This window comes from Lissotriton vulgaris, chromosome 1_1 (assembly GCF_964263255.1).
Source record: "Lissotriton vulgaris chromosome 1_1, aLisVul1.2, whole genome shotgun sequence".
In the NCBI taxonomy this organism is placed as follows: domain Eukaryota; kingdom Metazoa; phylum Chordata; class Amphibia; order Caudata; family Salamandridae; genus Lissotriton; species Lissotriton vulgaris.
Window position 1 is genome coordinate 1,113,238,264 of NC_141685.1, and position 18,621 is coordinate 1,113,256,884.

At 48.9% G+C, this 18,621-nt stretch overlaps 1 protein-coding gene across 2 annotated transcripts in view; it reads right to left on the minus strand.

Moving 5' to 3' along the window:
• Positions 1-15,870, minus strand: part of PODNL1 (podocan like 1) — a 141,517-nt gene extending 125,647 nt beyond the window's left edge. For both annotated transcript variants that reach the window (XM_086963641.1, XM_086963640.1), the window contains exon 1: positions 15,656-15,870. In XM_086963641.1, the coding sequence (XP_086819767.1) occupies positions 15,656-15,856 (201 nt within the window). In that variant the 5' untranslated portion in view covers positions 15,857-15,870. The remainder of the gene's footprint in view (positions 1-15,655) is intronic.
• Positions 15,871-18,621: the final 2,751 nt, after the last annotated feature.

Below are 18,621 nucleotides of genomic sequence, written 5' to 3' on the forward strand. Positions count from 1 at the left end.
TTCAGTTTCATTTCAATCGTTGTTACTATCAGTGGGTCATAGAGGTACGCCCACCATCTTTTCAGATATACATTTTTTTCTGTGCTGACAGAAGGAGAAACTAGCAACTCTACCTGCATGGCACACTGCTAGGCTGCGTGATGGTAGTGTGGGGGAGGGGCGAGAGGCGAGAAGCTCGGGGGTAACATGACGCAGCGAGGTTTCATGGAACGGGCAGAGTGCAGGGAACACTCACCACAGACCAGCAGAATAAACTAGGCACCGCAAGGACAATATTTGTGAACAAAAGATTAAACAAGTAAGTATTGTAGATGCATTGTTTCTAAACCGAGGCATAACTATTTACTTTAAAAAATTTGGCGAGGTCACTATCGGCCTCAGTGGGATTAAACAATGAGCTATCGGCATTCAAACTGATTATCTACAGGTCATGTTGCACATCAGTCTTGTTGAGGCGTGGGAAATGTTCTTGGTGACAGTTACCCTCGAGCTATATAAACTTTTGAAATGGGTATCCTTGTGGGCAGTAGCATACCATTGATTGACTTCATACACAAATATATCAGCTTAAAGCACTATGTTTTGCGGTTATGACTGACATTCGGTGTTCTTTAAAATGCATCACTGAACGCCGAGATATTTTTAAAGCTCTCTCCTATCCGAAATTAATCCATAAAAGAAAATGAGTGACTGTCACATTTTAGACATACGAATGGTTGCCATACTAAAACTAAAACAAACTACCGTTTTTCATATAGACTGTGTGGAGTAAACCTCTTGGATTTTTATTTATTTTATTTTATGCGTTTTTATATAGCGCAGACTTTACCCAAAGGTGTCAGAGCGCTTCACAATAGGAACAGAACTGATGCATGAGAAGAACACTACAAGTGAACAAATTACAAAAGCAAACGTTAAGTTACATGAGGCAAAAATGACAATTGTGGGCAAACAAAATACAAGAGGTAGCAAACGGTGCAGTCCACTGGGTGTGCCTGGTGGGGTTAAGGGACAGACACTCTGAGGCCAAGGGGGGCTATAGGTTCTGGTTTCATTTACAATCTGAGAGGCCAGTAATGGCTTAATTCACCCACATGCTATGGGGCCATTTGTGGCACAAAACGTTTATCTCCCCGTCTTCCTCCATGTTCATTGTAAACTGTGTAGTCAGGCTCGCAGAGGGCGAGAGTGAGCGTGTGCCGAGGTTGATGCCCCTATTGCAAGGCAGCTTGACTGACCCCGCCCCGGGTGGTTGTATTCGGGAGTGTGATTTTCATGTCAGCTACTGCGGTACTGAGTGGGCTCAATTACGACATAGCAGTAATTGTAATTTTTGACATAATGTTGGTAATTATGTAATGTTTCCGAGATTCTGCAGCATGACTAAACATAGTCGGTCCGATTCCGAGCGTTGACTCACCCAGGGCTTTCGGTCTAGTTGTTCGTATTCCTAACGTAAGTCTTAGAGATAAATGAGGGATTTGTAAGAGCGTGCCTCGTTGGTGTGTGGGTACGGCACACTGCGTTTCGCTAGTAGCGGGCAGAACGGAACCACTTTGTGTTATGAAAACAGCTGTTTAATCAGTGGATAAAAATATAGAACCTGATGATAACATCTGTAGAGTACAAGGCTAGGACTGCGGAAATGTCTGGAGTGTTCTGTGGAACTTTCATATGGCTCGTGAGACAAGAGGAAAAGAAACCTGATTAGCGAGAGGGATGAGAGGACGAGACAGGAAAAGCATTGGCCGTGTGGTCGGGCCGTGCAATGAAATAATAAAAACAAGGTAGATAGTGGGAAGGGACGTGAGCCAGTGCTTTAAAAGTAATACAAAAGTGCAGGGATACTCGACATCTCATAGCACCTGAGAAGTACCCGTACTCTTTCACTAAAAGCATTGCACCCTTTCTAACACGAACGGCGGGAGGGAGGCCTACGAGGACAGGGGGGGGGCGGGAGAGGAACGGACGGCGGGAGGGGGCGGGAGAGGACACAGGGGGCGTGAGGGGGGAGGGGGGGCGGGAGAGAACACGAACGGCGGGAGGGAGGCGGGCTAGGACTGCGGAAATGTCTGGAGTGTTCTGTGGAACTTTCATATGGCTCGTGAGACAAGAGGAAAAGAAACCTGATTAGCGAGAGGGATGAGAGGACGAGACAGGAAAAGCATTGGCCGTGTGGTCGGGCCGTGCAATGAAATAATAAAAACAAGGTAGATAGTGGGAAGGGACGTGAGCCAGTGCTTTAAAAGTAATACAAAAGTGCAGGGATACTCGACATCTCATAGCACCTGAGAAGTACCCGTACTCTTTCACTAAAAGCATTGCACCCTTTCTAACACGAACGGCGGGAGGGAGGCCTACGAGGACAGGGGGGGGGCGGGAGAGGAACGGACGGCGGGAGGGGGCGGGAGAGGACACAGGGGGCGTGAGGGGGGAGGGGGGGCGGGAGAGAACACGAACGGCGGGAGGGAGGCGGGAAACGTGCCGGGGAAAAACATGCCCAGGACAGCAGCAATCACGGCCGGGCCGGACCAGACTCGGGGGCGTTCCCGGCGTCGCGTGACGTCGGCAAAAGCCAAAGAATCTCGGGAACGCCCCCGTGTCTGGTCCGGCATTGATGGACAGGCCCCTCGTCCAATGGCTAGGCTCCATTTATGGAGCTAGCCAATGGGACGGGGGGCGTGTTCCATAGTGCCTTACTGTACTCATTAGATTTCTCTGGAGGAGGAGCCTAACGGCTCCGCCCCCCAGCGAAACCTAATAACAAGCATTTACAATGCAATGGTTTTGCCTTTGTTAAAGTTAGAGCTATTGGCATTGCTCTTGACATTATTTTTATTTATGTTTTTTGTAAACATAAATAAATAATCTCTTGCCCCTCTTCATGAATGATGAGATTCTTTAAAAGATGTCGGTATTTGTCTAACAAGGTTCCTTTTAAAGTTAAACTGACTGCTTGGAGCTAAGGAGTGGGTGTTCCCCATTGAAGGCGATTCACTTCTGCGGTTCTGGGGAGAAGCCGTTCAATTACTGGTTGCAGGGCACCATTTATGTATTTTGTCATTTATGTTTCTGCTGCATGCAATGCTTAATTTGAACCAGTGGTTGACGGTGGGGCCCACAGGCTCATTTTTGCAGACCGGCACTTATTTTCTTGCATCAGACATTTACTGAGAGCAAGAGAGGGGAAAATTCACAAAAAGGAAAGAAGGAGGAAGAGAAAGAAAGAAAGAAAAACATTGCAAAGGGATAAAGCAGGAACCTGCAAGAGTTGCACTTTACAAATACTGACTAAGATACAGGGGGCGGGAGTGCCACGTGGTGGATTAGAGAGGCATGAGCTGGATTTAACACTACGAAGCCTTGGTATACACAAATTTCTTTGCGGCTTTCTGAATGGAGTTATTTGGAAAGGCAGGCAGGTAGGTGGCAGGCGTGGGGGTTGGGTTCATGCACAGGTGTGCACGCGCCTGCCCGTGTATAGTGACACCCACTGGATAATGTCCCGGTCAGCTGTGCAGGGAGGAGGAAACCCAGAAGGCTGTTGATGTGGAAGCTTATATGGACTCCATATTTCAGTTGCTAGACAGAATATTGTCAGATGGGGCAAATTAAATACAAATACTTTTGTTTTTTTGCTTGCACAGTATGAAATGCTCCACGTCACTCCTCCCATGGGGCCCCCGGATGTGCTGGTGAACAGTCCCGTGTCGGATGCTGGGGGCTGGGTGGATGTAAACAAGGAGACCCTGCAACACAAGAAGTATCCCAATGTGTTCGGAATTGGAGACTGCACCAACCTCCCAACATCGAAAACGGCGGCAGCTGTTGGTAATACTGAGCACTTATTAATCTTTTTAAAGTGTTGTTTTTACCTTTGTGGCCCACAGTCTGACACATTATGTGCAGAGCAAAGCATATCCACGCACAACCTGCCTATAGACGATTTGTTTATCTGTGGCAGCCATGCACGTGTCCTGGAACTGATAAAGATGGACGCAGGTTCTGAACTTGACGCCTTCCCTCTTCGCAGCACAGGGTGTACTTAACACTGAATGTTCTCATGTGACAGTGCAGAGACAATTTTTAAACGTCACCTGTTGTGTTTATTACAACTACTGTGACATCGTGGCTTTCGGGTTCATGTAGCAGAATGATCTTACTGAACATGTGCATGATATCAGATAATTCTGCGGCTGGCCTCGTGAGACCCCGCTGGTTCAAGAATATCAAATATGTGCCTTGATAATTTTTCGGAAGTAAGACTGTGGTTTCCTCTGCAAGTCTTTCTCCTGCTCGCACAGCAAACGAGTCAGTGACGTGGAAACGCCCCGTCCATCTTGACGTCACCTCGTTATACAACTCGCTTGGGTACAGCTGTCGCGCCTCTGCTATCACGCCGAGGAATCCAGGGTAGAGAAATCTAGGCTGAAAACGTTTTCTTGGCACCTTATCGGGTCGCGCGCTCAGCCTGTCTGCTGTGACATGGCAATTTCATGGGGCCTGGGCAGTGACACCTGCCTTTAAAAAGAAGCCAACAAACTTTGTGCTTACAACAATATCAAGAGGGCATAAGCGCTATACAAGCATCCAGCTCCCATAGTATCCCCCTCTTTTCCCGTTCCATAATTCAGCACAGCGCTTTGAAGCAGTATTAGTAATACACAACCACATGACCTAACAAAAACCGCGCTACTGCAACAAACATTCAGTTGTGTGCACCATAACGCAGGCGTAAGGCTTCATCAGCAGGTTTGCAAACACTCAAATCATATCTAAATGGAAATGAGGGCAAAGAGAGATACAATGCTTTGCCCAGTATCACACTGTGTGGTCAAGTGCTGGAGCCGGGAGTGTGAAAAGGATTGCCAGGTCCACATCTCGTCCAGGAGCGCCCTCCTGGGCCGTAACGCTGCCGTGCTAATCCGTATCTGAGACAGGATCACACCAATACATTCAGCCGCCCACGCCTCTTCCACCAGGATTCAAACTAACTACCACCACGGCAGGTGAAACGCAACAAGCGGGGCGAGGGGGTAGATCCGACCTATATTTCTGCCAGGCAAAAGCAGCCGAGAATTACGTACTTTCCACTCCCTCCGCTTGCATTCCCTCGACGTGGCCAAAATGCAGCTCTTCCCGAAAAAAAGATGTAATCCTTGGGGTAGGTTACGCTCCAAAGTCACTCACTAGTGCACACTCTCTAGTGCCATGCTCCACACAGCCTGACCGGCTTCCAGCACGGAGGTTCGAGGCAGACCACGTCGGGAGCTCACGCGACAGGTCCCTGGTGACTGCTCCACAGTGGGCGCATCCTTCCAGAGCGGCGCATCCCTGCCCGGCATGGCCTCACCTGGCCCCGGCCACGCCACCTGTCCAGACTCCAGTGGCCTGCGATGCCGCGTAAGGGTAGGTCGGAGGCAGACTGGTCCTCAGGGGGTGCACAGAGCCACCTTCACGGAGGGGCCCAGAGCCACCGGTTGGTCGTCCCAGCGGTCGAGGGAGGGGGGCGGGGGGGGCGCACTGCAGCCCGGAGAAGCCCAGATCAGCGCGGAGGGGGCCAGGCGTCGCCGCGCTCCGGCAGAGCAGTAAACGTGTCCCGATCTCTTCCCTCGGGTGACCTGCGGGCTCCGCGCATCCGAATGTGACCTCCAGACGCAGCCAGCAGAGGACCGGCCCTGGCACCGGCCCAGGTTGACAAAGGGCGCGGCTGGCTTGGCACTGCTCGCCTTGCCTTTGCACTCTCTCGCCCTCTCCCTCCCTCCGTCTCACCGCCCTCCCTTCCCCTTATCTGAATGTCAGCCCAGTGAGTGATCCGGGAAAACAAAGCTTTCCATTTTCATTTGCTCTGAAGGAGCTATTCAAGTGTAGCAAAAAAGGATCCGTGCCTCCCTCCCCGCACCCCCGGCCGCCCGGCTTATTAAAGGGGCCACTGATAGATTAGCAGGTCCGAGTTACAGATACAAAAACGCCGACTCTGTGCCGCTTTTGTGTACAGTGAAAACTCATTTACTTCTGCAGCCGAGCCTTTTTATTAACCCATTGAGAGCACGTGCAGCCGAGACACGCGGATACCTTTCCAGGGAAGGTCTGGTCGATACACCGCCTGCTGTGCGGGAAGAAACTTTACAGCACGGCTCCTCGGCGATAATGAAGCCGTCATCACTGAACACGCGGTGTTCTTTTCATCGCGCCTAGAACTCTGCGAAGTTTGATTTCGAACCCCTATGAACCCGAGAGAAAGTACGCACTGTACCGCTTTCTAAGCAGGGAAAGGCTGAGCCGGGATTTGAACCCGTGACCCGCCGGTTATAGGCCCCTCCGTCCAATTCCCTACAGTCCAATTCCCTACAGTGCCGGCAATGCCGGACCAGACACGGGGGCGTTCCCGGCGTCCCGTGACGTCGGCAAAAGCCAAAGAATGTCGGGAACGCCCCCGTGTCTGGTCCGGCATTGACGGACAGGCCCCTCGTCCAATGGCAAGGCTCCGTTTACGGAGCCAGCCAATCAACGACGAGGGCCGAACCAAAGCACCCTACGGTTCTCAACAGGATTTCGCCTGCGCGGAAAAGCTGCGCAGAGCGCAGCTTCCGCTAGGCAAAACCTAAAAAGGAGGTAGTAAAGAAAGGCAGAAAGCAAGAAGGGCAGAAATAAATAGTGGGTAGAAAAGAGAAGGAGTAGGTGAAGTGTAGAGAAAAAGAGGAAGAAAAGCGAGAAGACACTTAATGCAACAAGAGAATTAAATAGGAGAAAAGAGGATGAAATGGACAGAGGGGGGGGGGGGAAACGAGAGAAAGAAAGAGTGATAGAGAAGGCAAGATAAAAGCAATGGGTAAAAGTAACGGTAGGGTGATTGGCAGCAAGAGGGGGAAGTCAACGAATAAAAGAAGCAAGTGAATGAGTGCAACGAGGGTCACAGGAGGGCAGTAGTTGGGGAAACGTAGAAAATAAGTAGGTGAGGAGGGGAAGTTAGGGTATGCATGAAAAAGAACAGCAACATAATGTGTAGTACAATGCATTACAGAGCTATAATGTGAACAATTATATACTGGTAACATCTCAGACTATCCAGAATGTGCGGTGCTAGTACTGAGAGCTGGCGTGGCACTGGTACAGCGGTGTGTGGGTTTCTCTGCTGTAATATCAGGGGGTGGTGAGTGGCAGCACTGCAGAGCTGTGCAGTAGACCCAGTGCTGGAAGAAGAGGAGGTGACAGCTCTGGAGGGAGGTTTCCTCAGCAGCCCTGTGGCCAGAGCCTGACCTTTGGTGTGGGGTTGGGGTATTACACCTCCTAATGTATTATCTAGTAAGTAGTTGGGTACAGGTGCTTTTAAGCGGGTATAGTGGGATCTTCGTCGATTTCACCTGGAAGTTTTACATACACTCACAGACAAAAAAAACACATGCACTCACTCTCTCTCTCGTCTCTGTTTTGAAGGACTGAAAAAGTATTACCTATTTTGCAAATTATTGTGTTTTCAATACCCCTAACAGTCCGCCCTCCTCCCCCTCTCCCCTGCCTCTTAAGCCCCCCTCATTCCCTGCGTCTCATATAATAAATGTCAGTGTGATGCGCCAATATGAGTTGGGCTATCTAACGCTCACACCCACCAATCCTACTGAAGTAGAGCCGCGCCTGTCGCTCATCCACAGCCTGGAAAGGAAGAGAATCTGCTGGTCAGGACAGCAGGGCTCTAGACTGGCACGGAGTGTTCCTAACTCGTTTGCTACTGTTCGTTTCAGGCCACGGCCTGATGCTTCTTGTTGGCACGCACACTTTTATTTATTTGACCTACTTAAGAATAAATGGAGAAGGCACAAAACTCTTTTTTTCTCTGGAATGCTATCGTGATTGCCAAAAAAAATAGCAGTGTGCCTCGCGGTTAGAGATCAATTTATTAGAAATAGCTACATAGTTAGCATCTCCTAGTACAATGTGGCCTGGGCATTACATTTTCTTCCGATTAGGAAAGGACGGTATAAATTATTTCTTATAAGGTAGAATTGTAATCGTCGTAAATGACTAAGAATTGAATGCAAGTTATTACTCTGATGTTTACTTCATATAATTAGCAACATATCCTAACTCGTTTATTCGGTGTGCTATCATGCTGTGAATTAACTAATGCTTACATCAACGGTGAAAGGTGGAAACCCAGATGGTGTCTCTTTTCCCCAAAAAGTTTCTAGATTCAAATTTACAAAATTGTAATCTTGCTGAGGCAGTGGAGTAAGCAGGTAGGGCTGGGCCAGATTCTGAGATAGCGGCATATCAGCCATAGCCAGTCAAGGGAGCTGGCCCAGCCCTATATCTGCCCCACAGAGGACACCGGATTGTTCTAAAAACTAGACCTCCCTCCAGACCAGTCTTTACAACTCCAAAAAATATTTAGATGTGAAAGTGTTTGATGCTTACTTCCCTTAAAGCTCTGAAGCAGCTAACTGGATCGCACAAGTCAGTGTATGCATATTTTAAAACGAAACTAATCAGAACATGTTGTAAAGAAGGACCATTCAAGTGACAAGGATGGACAAATTATAACTGAACAGAGATAAAAGCTCCACAGGTAAGCAAGACATATGCGGGTTCCTTAACTGGCACTGGATTGCAATACATAATAAAATTATATGTAGAATGTCACCTTGCAAACATGAAAAGACCATCACATCCCTGGATATAAACTGATGTTTTTAGGTCTAGCTATAGACAACTCTGGCAGTTGAAGACTGCATGTCATCAATTCTTTCAAACACTAACAATAAGAAGTAGACAGAGAAAGAGAGTATGTTTTCTATCATCTGCCTTTGGCTTTGATGTCTTTTTCATGGTTTGCCGTTGTGCTAACATCAAGATCTTGGCATTCTCTGGATCGTTACATTGCCCCATTGTGCTTGGGGATGGCACATAGATAACTTATTTAATTAGTATCGAGCCAGTGTGCTCTCTGATGTATTTACTTTACTTTGCTGATACAAAAACATTGTGCTAGCTAGTTTATGGTTTCTTCATGAAGAAGTGTGTGTTGTTTGGATGAACAAAGCAAACACAAGGAGATGATGGAGAGAGTGCTGAACCTTTTCAAACACTCACTCCCAGTCACAGATTTGGGTTGAATCCATCATCAGTCTTTAGCTCAATTCGCCACCCCAGTTCAGACAAAGCTATATGCAAATCACTCTTGACCCTGTGCCTCATGGGAACAGTCCAGCCCGAACTGCCAAGCCATGTCTTCCTTGGACCAGAAACAAGCATCCTGGGATCGGTTTTGGGGTAACACCCCTCATCAGCCAGGCTAGCTTGAATCCAGTGGCAAAGTGAGCACTATCCATACCCTGCCAACTTAGGGCAAACAAAGAAAACACAAGGCACAAGGAGATGATGGGGCGGAGTGCTGAAAACTTTTCAAACACTCACCCCCAAAACCGGTCCCAGGATGCTTGTTTCCGGTTCAGGGAAGACCTGGCTTGACTGTTTGGACTGGACTGTTCCCATGAGGCACAGGGTCAAGACTGATTTGCATGTAGCTGGGTCTGAACTGAGATGGCAAAGTGAGATAAAAAAAACGATGATGGATTCAACCCAGATCTGTGACTGACGGCGAGTGTCTGAAAGGTTTCAGTGCTCCGTCCATCATCTCCTTGTGTTTGGTCTGTTTGCCATAAGTTGGATGGGTATGCCCAGTCGTGGGTCCCTTGCTCACTTTGCCACTGGATTCAAGGTAGCCTGGCTGATGAGGTGTTTTACCCCAAAACCGGTCCCAGGATGCTTGTTTCCGGTTCATGGAAGACCTGGCATTGCAGTTCAGACTGGACTGTTCCAATGAGGCACAGGGTGAAAACTGATTTGCATATAGCTAGGTCTGAACTGAGGTGACAAAGTGAGCTAAAGAACGATGATGGATTCAACCCAGATCTGTGACTGGGGGCGAGTGTCTGAAAAGTTTCAGTGCTCCGCCCATCATCTCCTTGGGTTTGTTTTGTTTGCCCCAAGTTGGCAATGTAGGAGGGTATAATCTGCTTACAATGGTTACCCCCACTTTTTGATGGTGTTTCACTGTTTTTCGACTTTAGTCTGGCTGGGGCCCTGCTAACCAGGACCCCAGTCTAGCTGCTTCCTCTCTAAATTGATTCCATGTACAATAGGTACACTCCAGTTTAGTTACTGAGGTACCCTTGTAAGTCACTAGTATATGGTACACTAGGTACTAAGGGCATAGGTACCCAAGAGGCCTACCAGAGGCTGAAGCATGTATTTTGCCACCCATGGGAAGTTTTCCAAAATGGCATCACGGGAATGCTACTGCAGCCTGGGTAAGGTGGTGCATGCACCCCTTACTAAGATATAGGTTACCTATATCTACCTTTAATCACTGACACATATAAACCTATCAGTTACTTCTATGGCAGGCCTTATCAATCCTAAAGGCAGAGTGCTTGGTTTTGTGTGAGAGGGTGCCCATGCATGAGCTGGGCCCCTCTGCAGCTTTCGGAGCCTACTCTCTGAGACTGTCCTGTGATGCAGCCAAACCATATACTCTTAAGTGCATTATATACTTTGCGGTAAATGCTAACTTTGGAATGGCTGCATGGAAACATATTGTGGTTGGTGTCAAACACTTGGAATCCTACCCCCCCCCCCCGCCAGTCGTGGCGGCGAGGGTAGAATTCCACCCTTCTAGAGGGAGAGACATGTACACACTGGTCTAACCGGTAATAGTTTAAAAGAGCCCTGGCATCACAAAATGGATGCTGCAGCCACAGACACGAGTCTGGCCTCCTGCTGCTGACCGAAACTCTGACAATAGGTTTCCTATCACAGGGAGGTGTAACCACCTCCCAGACAGGCTTTTGTGTATTGGGGCTGGGTGGCTGCACTCTGAGAGTGCTTTGAAGTAAGCACTGGGGGCACATTTGGTATCCCTGTGCATAGCCCAGTTCAAACCGGTTGCAAGGGCTACCAGCCCCTGCTCTGGTGCGAAACTGGACAAAGGAAATGGGTGTAGCCACCACTCTTTCCAGACCCTCCCATAGGTGGGTTCCCAGAGTATGTCCAACCCCTTTTCTTAGTATAAGTAAGGGAACCCTGGCAACAGGACTTTAGATTGCACCTGGATGAAACTCTAAAACTGAATCCTGGAACTTCGACGCTCTACTAAAGACTAGAGGACGGAAGAATCTCCCTTGGGGTCAAGGAGTGACTCCCCTGCTCAAGCAGGCACCAACGTAGCATTTGCTGGTCTGCATCACCGAAGCTCCCGCCGGACTCCGAAGTATTTGCTGCCCAGGAAGAGGATTTTCAGACTTCTCAAAGGCCGACCCGAGTCCCCAGGAAAGCTGAGACCCGTAGCCCTCACGAGTGACGTGGAACCAAAACCCCTGGACACCGTGCACATTTGCTAGTGCATTGACTTCCCGAGCTTTCCTGAAGTTGTGATTTGGGTTACTTGTAGCCCAAGCCCCAAATATCATCTGCACTGAAGATTGTAGGCCTACACTCTACAAGTGTTCTGTGAGCCCGCTTCTTGCATTTCCCCTTGAGGCACCTTTGCGATCCCTGGTCCGTCGACTGGTGGGTCCCCTCGAAAGTAACTCTACTATTCCTTGGGCTTCTCTGGTTGCTCCAGACGTGCCCTGGCTCCCTACCAAGTGGTGAGTCCCTCAGTCCTTGCTGGTCTGCACCGAAGCCTATCTCTGCTTTCTGCGTGGGTTGCTGTTGACAAGGCTTGTTGGGTCCAATCCAGAAACCGACACCGCAGCACTCAACATCCTTCGTGGGACACCTCGAATCCCGAACCTGGTTGTCTACGCCTCCTGGTCCTCGTGGCTGAAGAGTCAGGCTTCACCTTCTTCACCTGAAATCACCTGACATCGGTGGGCATTCAACTATCGTGCCCCTGGTCACTGGCAAGTGACCCAGACTCTGTCCCCTCTGCTTTCAGGTTCTTCTCCTCTTTGATCCAGGCTTGGATCACACCAGACACTTTCCACTTGGACGCCAGCAGCACTTTGCAGCAGATCGCCATTGAAAACGATGACGAAACCCGACACCACAAGACACCTATGCACCAGGCTTCCCTGGGTGAGGTAACTCAAGTACTCCGGTGCTCCCGTGGGTGTTGACTCTAGAACCCTCTAGTTCTAAAGGGGTGTGCTCCAAGTCCTCTTCTAAGTGTCCTTTATCTTTAAAATTCCAACTGTGACTTTCCCCATAGAGGTGAATGGTGATTCATGGCTGTGTTTAGACACTGCACGCGTCCCCCGTGGGTCCCCTGTGTCACTATCTTGGGTGGTGCCTAGTGGCCCCAGCCTTTCTACAGGCTCTAGGCCTTGTCTCTATGCAAGTCGTGGTTCTTATACCACTTTCTTAATATATGGTTTGGTACGCCCCTAGGGCTCAACGTATATTGTGCTAATTTACTGTGTGTTAATAAGTTTATTGAATGTACTTTTGCCTCTAGCCTCATAAAGAGACTAGTGGGATGTGTTTAGAATAAATACATATATTTTATATATATATACCTGGTGTGGTTCTCCTTTCATTTGGTCATTCACGAGATTATAGACTGGTAAAACAAGCTGCTTCACATTCCTCCAAGAGTTAGCCTGAAGGCTGCTCTCCACAGCTACCACTAGGATAGCTTTCTATATAGGTTGTCTTTAACCTACCATCAATAAGGGTCGTTTGGACTGGTGCAAGGTGCCCACTAGAATAGTGGACAGCATATGCCAGGCCAACTTCTCACAGGCAAGGTATGTCCAGATGTGGGCTCTTGCTCACTTTGCCACTGGATTCAAGCTAGCCTGGCTGATGAGGTATATTAACCCGAACCCTGTCCATAGGATGCTTGTTTCTGGTTCAGGGAAGACCTGTCTTGGCAGTTCGGGCTGGACTGTTCCCATGAAGCACAGGGTCAAAAGACTGATTTGCATATAGCTGGGTCTGAACTGAGGTGGCGAACTGAACTAAAGAGCGATGATGGATTCAACCCAGATCTGTGACTGGGGGTGAGTGTCTGAAAAGTTTCAGCGCTCCGTCCATCATCTCCTTGTGTTTGCTGTTATTTAGATGCCTTAGCCTGTCATACAGTGGCAATGCTATTCACTAATTATTCATGCATATTCACTGTCTTACTCTGCTATCATGATAATGTTGGGCCTGTCATACAGTGGCAATGCTATTCACTAATTATTCATGCATATTCACTGTCTTACTCTGCTATCATGATAATGTAGGGCTTCTTGAGGAGGGGTTTGACTTCGGCGCATTTCAAGTCGTCATGGAACGTGCCTGTTTCGAGGGCGCAGGTGGTGCCCTGGTAGTGTCATCTTAATAGGGTGGGGTAGGAAGCTGTGATGAAGCATGCCATATTACGTGGGTGAGGCTTCTTTATCCAGAAAAACGTTCTGGAGCGGTGGGGAAATGTCAATACTGGGGTGCACTGAGTAAACATTGTGTGGGCCTCAGCACTGAAATAGTAATGGGTACTGCTTTCAGAATTAGGATACATTCTTAGGCCACAGATAGTGCTTAAAGCGTGGGAACTGTCCAGATTCCCAGTCACCCGTGCAAATGATCATGCCTCTGTCCGATAAAAGGCAGCAGTATCCGCACATTCACCAATGGGCTGTACCATGCGTCACTGGTCGCCCTTTAAAGATAATCTATTTTATTTTGACTAAGTCGTGTCATGGCTGTGAACAGCTGGGGGTCATGCGTAGCACAGCAGGAACGTCAAGCTTGTCCACCACAACCAGTAGTCCATCAAGAGAAACAACCCCCATGGACTGTAACTTTGCAAGTTTCTAAGCAGAGATAAATGGAGACTTTAAAGGGTTTTCAACCTCCTCCTGCTCTGGATCTATGCAAAATATGCATAACTAAATATGCTCTGTGGCAAATGCCAGATATATGTTTCGATTTGTGAAAGAACACTAATAATAATCATTCTTATAGCACATATTCCTAACAAAATATGTGCAACTTAATAATAAATGTTTATTTCTAGCCAATGCAACCCATTTTATAAATCTTAGAATAAAGAAACTGTGTGTTCAAACCTGCAAAGTTTCAAAGTTATGCTGAGCAGGTTGCTTGTGACTGTTAAAAGTGGTGCATGATTTACTCAACTCAGTTGTTTAAATAAGGTTGCAAATTGCAACCCACTGTTGGAATACAGATCTCTGCAACATAAGCATTCACCTACTGAGCTGCTGTGCAATAACACAAATCTATGGCCCTGACTTACACGCTAGGCACTGCAGCAGGCACATTAACCCTATGCGCTTTTTTATGTTTCAAACCTGATTGTATGATTCACATATATCATTCCAGCAAATGCATTAACCTGCAGAGTATGTTTATCATTAGGTGCGAAACGTGTTGGCTCCACAGGCCTGTCTGTTCACTTACCCCCCACCCTAGCTTAAACTGTAATATGTTTATAACCAATTAAGTAAGCCAGACAAGGTTTTATTGGAATGTTTTTAACGTGAAGCCATTTTTTCTGGGGGTGAGAGCTCGAAGAACAGATAATACAAAGGATGGTTGTAACTGACTCCGCCCCTCGCGACTCCATTCCCAGTCTGTGCTCCCGGAATAAAGAAGGGTTTCCATTTCCCGCCACGCCTGGGTGCGTTTCCCACTATGGGAATATCAGGGGTGATGGGGCCACGGTTGGGGTATTTTGATCTCTATGCGCTTGTTTCTCCCATACTTACCTCCCCCACCATCGCCCCTACCCGCTGTTTGTTATTTCTGGCCCACACCCCACGCGCTCCTGTGTGCAGCAGTGTTCCTGGCACACAGAAGCCCCTGTCCCCATCTCAGAGACCCACTTAGTCTGAAACTCCACACCTTTAGGAAATACACGTGACCTCTGACCCTTCCAAAGTGGGACTACTGTTATTTGTTTTCAGTCCCAGCCTACATTCGAGCCGCGCAGTCAGCATGCAACTGCGCACTGTGTCCAAGTTCAGAGTACAGAGAATGTGCCGCGTGTGTGTACTTTAAAAGCCAGCAGTATACAGGATCGCCGCGCGCCTTTATACAAATGATCCCCCCCTCCCGCACAGTCCCACGCAGTGCGCACCCTGTACAAATAATCACGCAAGCATTGCGCACTATTCAAAGGATCACACCGCGTGCAGTTCCCACAAAAAAACACAAATTGTGCGGTGCTGGTAACGTGTAGTACGCACAGTACTGTGATCGCACTGTACAGAGCGCAACGAGTTTGGTGCAGGGATTTGCGCAGCGCAGAGAGAATGTGCGGTGCGCAGCATCCTGATCATACATACACCTGTTTTGCCTCCACGACGGAACACGAACACTCCGGCCAGATTTACAAGCCCCTTGCGCCACTTTTACGTCACTTTTAACCTGGGAAAAGTGACGCAACAGTGGCGCACGGGGCTTGTAAATCTGCCCCTAAATGCCCCGCCAGGTAAATCCGCATCGACCCTTTTTGGAATCTCTCGCACCCTTGAAAACTGCAAAGCTCGCGCCCCCCTGGAAGCCTCGTCAGTCAACCCTCCTTCGCTTCGGGGTGCTAGGGCAGGGCTGTGGAGCGGGCTCTGCGCTGTCTTCCAAGCGCTAGAAATGCCCCGCGCCGCCATTTGCGCAATAAGACAGTCCTTCCCCACCAGTGCTAGCTTACCATGCCAGCAGCTGCCCAGGTCCGGCAAGTCCTTGCGTCGAGGGTCTGAAGGCGCCCGACGTGCGTTTCGGCTGTTTCTAGGCGCTGCAGATGGTGCCTTGTCCGGAGCCGCATGCGTAGGCCCGTGCGTCGGATTGCGAAAGGCACGGCACGGCGCTCTTGGACCGAGAGGGGCTGTGCTGCCGCTGGCGCTTCGCACATCTGCACGCGCTCTCGACGTCCTCTCAAGTAAACTTGGCCTCATCGTCGCTGAACTTCCTGTTATTAGCTCGCGCATTCCTGCTGCAGCAGCGCCGCGATTCCCAGCCGTCCCAAGGGCCCCCCACTCCTTGGCTGAGTGTCCCCCTCAGCCCACCACCGCGCCCGGCAGGCCCCTGGGGTGCCGCGGGCCTTGGGGTGGGCAGTGTGACCAAAGGGCAGCTCCCAGGGCGAGGTGGAAAGACACCCTCCAATAGATAGGAGGGCCAGGGAAGAGCCTACGTTATTCATCAAAGCGAGGGCGGGCAGTGAGAGCCCCGGAGGGCCCGGCAGGACTCGCTGGAGTCAGGGAGCTGTAATCACTCGTCCAAGTAGGCTAGAGCCCGGCCACGTCGACGGAGAGCAGCGGAGGGACCGACACGCCGTCTGGGAGCGGGGTCCATAAGGCTCGACCTAATCTAGCGGGAATGTGGGGGGTTTAAGCCATACCTCCGGGAGAGCAGGGCTCCGTGTCACATGACGTAAAACAGAGGGCAGGAGGCACGTTTTAGGAGTAACTATGGGCGACACCAGACTTCACAGGATCCTGTGAGGGCCCAGTCAGATCTCGTGATTGCAGTGGATGGAGCCTGAGAGCCCCGAAGGTCTACTTCTGAGTTTATGAGGCCCAAGCAGATCTGGTACCAGCAGAGCCCCTGGCCAGACCTCCTGCGGACACGAAAGCCTGGCCAGAGTTCTTGAGAGTCCCTAAGATGAAGCCAGACATCGATGAAGTCACTGAAGGTCTTGTCAGACCACTGAGTGACCCTGAGCCGGATCAAAGTCTTAGGAGCCACCGAGGTCAGTTCAGATGTCTAAGGAGCACCCGTGGTCCAGCCAAAGAGCCAGCGCTCCGAGGCAGCCAAGCCTTCTAAGAGGCATGGTGTCCAGCTAGACATACAGAGGGCTTTATCAGAGCTCAGGCAAACCACAGTGAGCCCACAAGAGCGAATTCAGACTTCAGACAAGCCCCTACGGGCAAACCACGTTTCCCGCAGGCCCCTGAGGGCCAGCACAGACTTCACAAGAGCCCTGGGGCTCTTCCCAGCGACTTTCAACTTTGGAGTCAGGTCTGGTATCAGATTTACACACAAAACATTTCCTCTGAGTGCTAAAGATAATTTGTTCCAGAAAGAGGCCACCATGAAGGCACAGGGATTCAGGAACGAGTGAAAATAGGGTGCAGAAGAGGAAAGAGATGAGGTGCAAGATATACGGATGGACGAGATGTGGTGAAAAATATGGTGTACATGTCTAACAGAAGTGAGTTAGACACTCTGAAGGCCACTATGTCTCCCACAGGCCTCAGTAATGTTTAATTCAGTCTCACAATTTCAGAACTGAAACACGTTCAATATTATTTACTTACAACAAAATCATTGTTGTTACTCATTCATGTTACACAGCTGACAACCATTGACAAAGTCAATAGTATTGGACAGTTTTAGGTGTAGGTCAGTTACTGTGTTATATATCTGGATGCAATAATAGAAAGATCAGGTAGGATTCAACATACTGATTGGGTGGCATCACAAGAATTTAGTTTACATGTTTGAGCCAGGCCCATAGCCACACAAAGTCCACACCCCTCCCAAAGCCCCCCCCCCCACTCTTTTCATCCCACTTAAAGCCGTGCATGCGTGTTCGAGCTACATCCAATCAAGCTGGCCTTTTAGCAGCAGCATAGCCAGTGTGCCATGGGCCCCAGTGCAAGGAAGGAAATGGGCCCCCTGGCTGCTGCATTAATTACAAAAATTCAGCAATAATCAGGGTTTAACTGGGCCATCAGGTCTCTAGGCCCTGGCCCTACAGCCCCTGTGTTGTGTAGCTCCCACTAATCCGTAGGATCTTCATGTTTGTGGACAACATAAACTTTGGGTGAGGTGCCTAGACTGATCCCAAGCACCCTCGCAGTATATGTTGGCCTAGAGACCAGCTAGCTCACAGTGCCACCCAAAGCCCCCCTAACCAGGTAGCAAATGGTTTCTGGCAACTACTGAACATGACAACCCTGACTTCTGAGGGATCAGGGTAACAGATCAGAACCCTTCCACTCAGTCACTCGTGCACGGTTGATCTCAGAGAAATATACAGAGAATACACACTGTGACGTTTTCAATATATTTAATGAACCAACGTTATTCTTGTATAGAATATATGTGCTGCGATAATCAGTAGACAGAAACAGATACAAGTGATTTTAAGCACCAAAACAATAAATAGCAGATACAGTTCCACCATGGTGCTAAGACAGTGTGTATATGCAAGCATATAAAACAAGGTAGTAATCAAGCAAGGAACAGAACCTTGTCCGGAGACTAGGCGGACCTACTTTTACATATCCGGAACGCCAGTATTGACTATTTTTATATTATCTGGCTCATGGAATGTACTAAGCCATAGAAGGAATACCCTGTATGGAATCTCCTTATTTATCATATAAGTGCTTTCAAACTTTCTTCTCCGTGAAATGTTCCTGTATTACTAAATTACAGCATCGCAGACCTTCATCGAAATGATTTACATATCAAGAATATTGATATCATAAAGAAACATACAACATAAAATCCTTTTAATCACAAGTATTGGGGAAAAAAGCTCCATATAGTTAAGAAGTACCAGCTCCACAATACGTAGACAGCCGGTCCTTACTAATACAGGAATCTGTGGCTCGATTCCCAGAAGAAGGCGCTGTTATAGCGCCGAAACGCGTGTCGGAATTAATCCTA